The following is a 7,874-nucleotide window of genomic DNA, read 5'->3' on the forward strand; positions in this document are numbered from 1 at the left end:
CAGATCTGTGAAGAATTTTGATGGGATTTTGATGGGGATTGCATTGAATCTATATATTGCTTTTGGAAGAATTGCCATTTTTACTATGTTGATCCTCCCAATCCAAGAGCAAGGGAGATCCTTCCATTTTCTGGTGTCTTCTTCTATTTCGTTCTTCAAAGTCTTAAAGTTCTTGTCAAATAGATCTTTCACTTCCTTGGTCAGGGTCACCCCAAGATATTTTATGCTCTTTGTGGCTATCGTGAAAGGTGATGCTTCTCTGATTTCCCTCTCTGTTTCTTTATCTTTAGTGTATAGGAAGGCAACTGATTTTTTCGAGTTGATCTTGTATCCTGCCACATTTCTCCTTTTAAATCTGATGAGAGAGCAGAGTTTTATTACTTCTATGATATAGACTCCTTTGATAATTGGATCTCTTCTCTTGTATTGATCCTGTAGGTGTGCTTTTCTCAATCCTGGCTACTCTATATCAGTTTGTCATAAAAAAAAAATATTTGGTAGTTTATTGGAATTTTTTCCAAATTTGTTAAAAGTTGAATTTTTGTCTTTAACATTTATAAGCATGTCTTCTAAATCTGCCTTCAAAATAAATTGATTCTGATTGAACTAAATAATATATTGCAGACAAATTTTAAACACAACAATTTAACCAGCAGTATACGAACCTCAGAAAAAGTAACTAAATCTAGAGAGAATGAAATCATGAAAGGAAAGATATTCTGGGTATACTGTTTATAAACATGTTTTCAAAATATCTGTATGAAATATATCATAGAAACGGTTAATAAGCAACTTGGAAAGATTGGATAAAAAGCGGTCTCTTTTCTGATGTGCAAATCAAAGCCATGGCTTTAGAGGAGAAAATGAAATGAATTTTCTTCTTTCTGATGGAATTGACTAAATGATGGAGAGATGTGGTGACACACCCCTGTAAATCCGTGTGGTGACACACCCCTGCAAATCCATGTAGTGACACACCCCTGCAAATCCATGTGGTGACACTTGCCTAAAATCTCAACACTTTAAACACTGAGTTGGAAGAATCTTGAGCTTTAGAACAGCCTGGGCTATATATCCAAACCCTGTCTCAAAACAAAACAAACAAAAAAACTAAAAAAAAAAAAAAAAAAAAGAAAGGCAAAAGAACAAAACCAAGCAAGTGATGTTAGAGAACTCACTGAATAATAAATTTCAAGTGTAAATAAATCCTTGTCAGCATAAAATTCAGCTTTTAGTTGTAAAGTTGTTGTTTGTTGTTGTTGTTGCTGTTTTTTCCTTTGTTGCCTCCCACCACCACACCCCCTCACCCCATCACACCCCCCAAACCTGCCATCACTACTGTCATGTTACAAAGTGAAGGATTTGGTCCCTGGAGAACAGCTCCTCTTGAACTGCACAGCCATGAAAGAGAGCCAACCCTTCACAGCTCTCCTCCTGTCTCCCATTGGTCCAGGAGTTTGCTGAGCCCCTGGTGAATCCTATAAAGGAAGCATCAGTGTTGAGATTTTAGCAGAGGCTAAAGCCAGTATTTGGTTATAAATGTATGCTTCCCATTTTTGTAAAATCAACCAGAAAATATCTCGTTAAAAATAATGATTAGCTCACTGAAGTGTACTGGACATGACTCCGGCACCACACTTTCTGGGCATCACCGGTACATCCGGCTCTCCTTCCACTGCACTCTGACTGGAGACCTCAGGACGCCCAGCAAGCAGAACTAGGACTTCAGTTCACCTCAGCTGAACGAGTAGATGACTATGTAGCAGACAGAAGTCCCATTGTGTTTGTGCCACTTAAATTACTTCTGTTATAATGCCAGACATTTTGGAAGGCAAAATGAATTTTTCTGTCTCTCACGCTTAAATTAGAGGTAAGTAGAATATATAAAAAAATTACTAAATAGACTCGCATTAGAATTTGAGGATTAGGAGACATTTGTGATCTCGGTGGGGACTATGACCTTCACAGCAAGTCAGCTTTCCCTTCTGTTGGCTGCTGGAGCAGACCTGGGCTCCCAGGAAAGCAAGCTAGTCTAGAGGAGCATGGAAACCCAGGCTTCTGCCTTCAGCTTTTCTAAAGGGTAAATTTTATGTAAACTTTTCCATTATTAACTGTGTTGGGGGAAAGGCTCCAAATTTTTATATTTAGAAAAAATATATATATGAAAGACACTCTCAAAGAATATGAGGCAATTTGGAAAAGCGTAAAATAATGAGATATCATAAGGAAGGAAATGTGAACAAGATTGAGGAGAGCCTGGGATACAAGAGACCACAACTCAAAAAATTGAAAAAAAAATTATCTTGAGGTACTGAGGAAATGGCTCAGCAGATAAATGCCTTATGACACAGGTTTGAGGACCTGAGTTCAAAACCACAGGAACCACATTAGGCTGAGCACAGGGTGCACAGGGTTCTGTTCAGAACCCCAGTGCTTCTACCAAAATGAGAGACAGAGGGGAGAATTGGATCAATCTGGAGGGTCAGCTAGCTTGTCATCCGCAGCGTGAACAACAAGAGAGAAATTCTGTCCCAACCAAGGTGCCCGCTGACCGTCATATGTGTGCTGTAGCATGCATGTGCAAAAATTAGCACCACCAACATGCACACAAACACACACAGAGAAAAAATACATTGGAATATTATTTCATATTTTATTTTCATGAACATCTAGCAGATGATGGGAACTAAATGTTTTACAATAAGTGAGGAAAAATCAATACTCAAAGCTAATATTTTAATAACTATGGACAAAATTGTAAAAAATATATTCTCATATTGATAAACTAAATTTGAAAACTTAGTTTTTCATGGAGATTTCTTTGGGATACACATTCTTTAGAGGTTGGAGTTGCTATATCACTACTTCCAAGATATTTAGGATTCTCACTCAACTCTACCCAAAGTATCCCAACTCTCTGACACCTGTGGCCCAGCACCTGAGCTCCTGTGGACCAGGTACTGCGAACAGTTTACACAAAAAATAACATCAATGCTTAGGATATGTTTCCTTGGCACCTGGATTTGAAGCTGACTGTGAGGGTTGTAACATAAGCAATTGAACGCTGACCCATTTGAAAAGGAACACTGTAGAAGCTCCAAGTGACTCTTGAGCACTTCTGTGCCTCTGTCACTGTGGATGCTTTGAGCTCACTCCTCCATTCCCTCCCAGAGTTAGGCTGAGTGTGGCACACCTGTGACTCTCAACAGACCAGAAAATGCATCTGTGTCCTCACCTTACAGATGAGGACCCTAAGATCAGAGCACAAGATGCAGTGAAACTAGTTCCAGAAGGGCAGATGAGCCAGGCCCGCCAGCCTCACTGTCACAGCAGCTAACTGTACCTGTGGATTCTGGGACACAGCATTGGAGGATGAGTCTCCTGACACCGTGTGAAAACTGATGAGGTAGATGCCATAATTAATGTCTGCACTTATTTTAGAGAATGGCAGGAATAGTGGGGAAATGAGGTTTACATAATTCTAACAAATGCCTGCAACCAGACACTCTCACTGATTCAGGGGGAAAATAAGTGAATTCAAATAACAGGAGCAATATCTCTGTCCCCCCAACAGCACATACCCAGGTAGAAAAACCCCAGAACAACCATCCACAGGACAGGCAAACACAGAGGAGAAGCTCTGTGACTGTAGAAACGGACTCAGTGCTGCAAACTTGAAATTACTGCTAAAAACTGAACACCTCTGATAGGTTTGACAGACGCTTGACCTTTTATCAACACGGTTTTCACACTAACAGATCAGTTTGAAAACGCATGAAATGCTCTGGCATCGTCACTTCATATCTAATTGACGCTGTCAATAAACATGTTCACCGGCTTACTAACTCTGTGTTCCAGGGACCCGGAGACTGCACCATTTACCATGACTCTGGCCAATGAGAGCATCTCAGGGGAGTTCATTCTCTTAGGGTTCTCAGATCGGCCATGGCTGGAGCTGCCGCTCTTTGTGGTGTTTCTGGTGTCCTACATCCTGACCATCTTCGGGAATATGACGATAATTCTGGTGTCCCGCCTGGATTCCAAACTCCACACCCCCATGTACTTTTTCCTCACGAACCTGTCCCTGCTGGACCTGTGCTACACCACGAGCACAGTGCCCCAGATGCTCGTCAACATCTGCAGCTCCCGGAAGGTGATCAGCTATGGAGGCTGCGTGGTCCAGCTTTTCATTTTCCTGGCCTTGGGTTGCACTGAATGCTTTCTCCTGGGCGTCATGTCCTTCGACAGGTTTGTAGCCATCTGTCGGCCTCTCTATTATGCAATCATCATGCACCAAAGGCGCTGCCTGCAGTTGGCGGCTGCGTGTTGGATCAGTGGCTTCAGCAACTCAGTATTGCAGTCCACGTGGACCCTTCAGATGCCACGGTGTGGTCACAAGAAAGTGGATCACTTCCTCTGTGAGATTCCTGCCCTGCTCAAGTTGTCCTGTGTGGATACCACAACTATTGAAGTTGAACTATTTTTTGTTAGTATTGTGTTCCTTATAATACCTGTGACTCTCATCCTCATATCGTATGCCTTTATTGTCCAAGCAGTGTTGAGGATCAGGTCAGCTGAAGGTCGGCGAAAGGCATTTGGGACATGTGGCTCCCACCTAATTGTGGTGGTGCTGTTATATGGTACTGCCATCTACATGTATCTGCAGCCACCATCACCTGCCTCCAAGGACAGAGGGAAAATGGTGTCCCTCTTTTATGGGATCATCACACCCATGCTGAACCCCCTCATCTACACACTTAGGAACAAAGAGGTAAAGGGAGCTTTTAAGAGGTTGGTGACACGGGTCTTCTTGGCCACAAAATAAGGAGTCGGCATACTAGAGTCCTATGAACATAACCTTTTACAGCCTGATAAATTATACTGTTCTGTTCCCTCTGGGACTATCATAATGATCCTCCTCAAATATCATCTTGTTTTCTGAAACCTGTATTAGTGTTCTGCTTCCTCGATATATTCATCTCACCTGTCCTGAGAAGTGACCATTAAAAAAAAACAAAAAAACTTAGTGTTGATTCTTTCTGGATTTCACATGGTGCATCCCGATCCCTTTCATCTCACTGTCCCTTTGTATTGGTCCTCTGCCTTCTCCCCTTTACCCCTGCAACCTCCTTCCCACAATAGAATAAAATACAAAAGAAAAACAAACAAACCAGTCTCAGCATGGAAGCTGTGGTGTGAAGCAGTGAGTTACACACTTTACGCTTTAGTCAAGTCCACACATCTTCACTTCTAAGTGTGGATTGCAATGAGTCATTGGTTTGCCTCGAGGCCTCTGACCTCTACTGCAGCATCAACTTGGGCCCTCACTGGACCTCCTCTTGGATATCCTTTTCTTGCCTCGGGAGACCTGCTCCTGCCCTTCACTGGCTGCAGCACACAGAGTAGTGGGCCCTGAATCTCTCCTGGCTTGCACACTAGAGCTGACACTAGGGCAGGGAGGGGACAGTGCAGGTGAGGGAACCTGATGGCATAAGAGCAGGAGAATTTACACCCTCCACACCTACCATGTGGTGGCATCATTGAGGCCCTCTCACCCCTTTTGTCCACTGTGGCAGGATAGAAAGCTGGTCTCTGCAGCAGCTGGGAAAGTTGGTCCTGCACCTCTCATGGGCAAAACAGAAGAGCCATCTCTGGTGGTGTGGGTGTGGGTGTGGGTGAGCCAGCCCTGAGGGCATGGGAACAGGAGAAGCAGCCCTGATCCTTGCTGCCTGCTGCACTGGCATTGGGTGAGCTAACCAGGACAGTGCTGGATGAAAAGTTTCTGCACCCAAACAAGCCTCCTCGCCAGTGCAGCAATCCAGATCAGACCAAATCAAACCAAACAGAAAAATCCCACGTTTAATGGATGCAACACTCCCAGATGATTTTCCAGTCCCCCAGAGAGGGGACAGGAAAGAGAGACCGGAAAACCATGTGTCTGTTTTTGGTGGAGGGGGGTTTAAATACCCTGCAGGAGTGGTCTTGAACATCTGTGAGGGAGGGGTCATTATTTGGCAGGCTTTCTGAGATGTGGAAGTGTTTGCAGAAAGCAACTTGTTCATTCCCAATCACCCAGACCCAAAATAATCACACAGAAACCATATTATTTGCAATACTGTTTGGCCAATAGCTTAAGTGAATTGCTAGCTAGCTCTTATATCTGAAATTAACCCATTTCTATTAATTTGTGTATCGCCACATGGTTGTGGCCTTCTGGTAAGGTTCTGTCTGGTGTCTGTCTCCTGTGTCTGCTTCCTACCGGGTTCTGTGGCTTCTCCTTGACTCCCCCTACTGTCTCTCAGCATTCGGTTTAGATTTCCCTGTTTAGCTCTACTCTGCCCTATCACAGGCCAAAGCAACTTCTTTATTCATTAACCAATAAAAGAAACATATATACAGGACATCCTACATCATGGCAGGGTTTGGAGAGAGATGAGGGAGGGGATTTTGGGTAGAACTCCCACCAGAATATTCCAGACTCTTTGGGTATATGGATACCAGGGTCTCAGGTGAAGCTTCCACTAGAACACTGGAGCTAACCAGGGCTATCGTTAACTCACCTCAACATCCACCCCATCCTGGAACTGCTGGAGCATGTGAAGGGGCAGGACCTGCAGTTCCTCAGCTGTAGGAGGATCTACAAGATGAAAGAAATGACTTTTTAATGATGGTCCTTGGACTTCCCACAGGGCAGGGAACCCTGATTGCTCTTCGGGCTGACGAGGGAGGGGGACTTGATTGGGGGAGGGGGAGGGAAATGGGAGGCGGTGGCAGGGAGGAGGCAGAAATCATAAATAAATAAATAAAATAAAACATGCTGTTTTCTGACAAGTGAGCCTTATCTAAATTCTTATTTTTAACAATATATGTATTTTTTTAAAAAAGAAATGAATTAAAAAATACAAAATAAAAAAAATGATCCTCCTAAACAGTTTACCTTACAAGTTTCCCATTTTCAGGACTTATACCACTTTTATACTTGGCAATGTTTCTTAAAATCTTAAGATCTAAACTATGGTTGTGGATCTTTCCCCCGGAAATAATACATTTTAATACACATGAATATTCTCATCTACATTCATAAATTAGAACTCTATGATTTTTTTTGACAGTTGTAGATCCTGCATAATGCTCCAAGACTGTCTGTGGTTTCTGTTCTCTAATCAGAAGTGCACAGTTATGAGACCTAGAGTGAAATTCCACACTATTTAACAAACACTAGCTGGGTGGCGGTGGTGCACACCTTTAATCCCAATACTAGGGAGGAAGAGGCAGGCGGGTCTCTGTGAGTTCAAGTCCAGCCTGGTGTATAAGAGCTAGTTTCTGGACAGGCTCCAAGCTACTGAGAAACCTTGTCTTGAAAAACCAAAAGAAAAAGAAAAGAAAAAGAAACAACACTATACTGAAAAATTCATTGATAATTTCTACAGTTTTAATCAAATCTTCAATTCTTTTATATTTGTAGTTTCTACTTCTCTTAAAGTCTTATTCTATTTCATGTACCAAAAATTAAATAAATAAAAATAGTAAAGCTGTATTTTATAATCTGAGTCAAACTTCTTTTGGGCATTTTGAACAATTTCTTCTGGCCATACATCTCTCTCCTTTAACCATTAAAACACTACTTGCAGTTTAAATGATTTCTCAAATGTTCATCATACAATGCTGTCCTCCACTTCTTTAAATCACTTTTCATATTCAAGAAGAATGCTCATTGAATCTTTATTAATTTTCTTGAGCTAGAACATATTATAATTCATACATCTTCCACTTGACTCAGAATCAACAAAGTGCTAAAGAACATTATTTTATTTTTATGTGTACTGGTGTTTTGTCTACTTATATATCTATGCACCATACTCATGCAGTGTTCA

At 42.0% G+C, this 7,874-nt stretch overlaps 1 protein-coding gene across 2 annotated transcripts in view; it reads left to right on the forward strand.

Annotated features, from left to right (window-relative positions):
• The window catches only part of LOC126501763 (olfactory receptor 2B2-like), a 7,258-nt gene extending 2,433 nt beyond the window's left edge, over nt 1–4,825 (forward strand). The window contains exon 2 of one of the 2 annotated variants that reach the window (XM_050142614.1): nt 3,917–4,825. In XM_050142614.1, the coding sequence (XP_049998571.1) occupies nt 3,917–4,825 (909 nt within the window). Of the gene's footprint in view, nt 1–3,883 lie in introns of those variants that run through there. The other variant, XM_050142613.1, reaches the window with a different exon arrangement.
• Nucleotides 4,826–7,874: the final 3,049 nt, after the last annotated feature.

This window comes from Alexandromys fortis, unplaced genomic scaffold, assembly GCF_014885135.2.
Source record: "Alexandromys fortis isolate MF-2015 unplaced genomic scaffold, M_Fortis_MF-2015_v1.1 scaffold_5, whole genome shotgun sequence".
Lineage (NCBI taxonomy): Eukaryota > Metazoa > Chordata > Mammalia > Rodentia > Cricetidae > Alexandromys > Alexandromys fortis.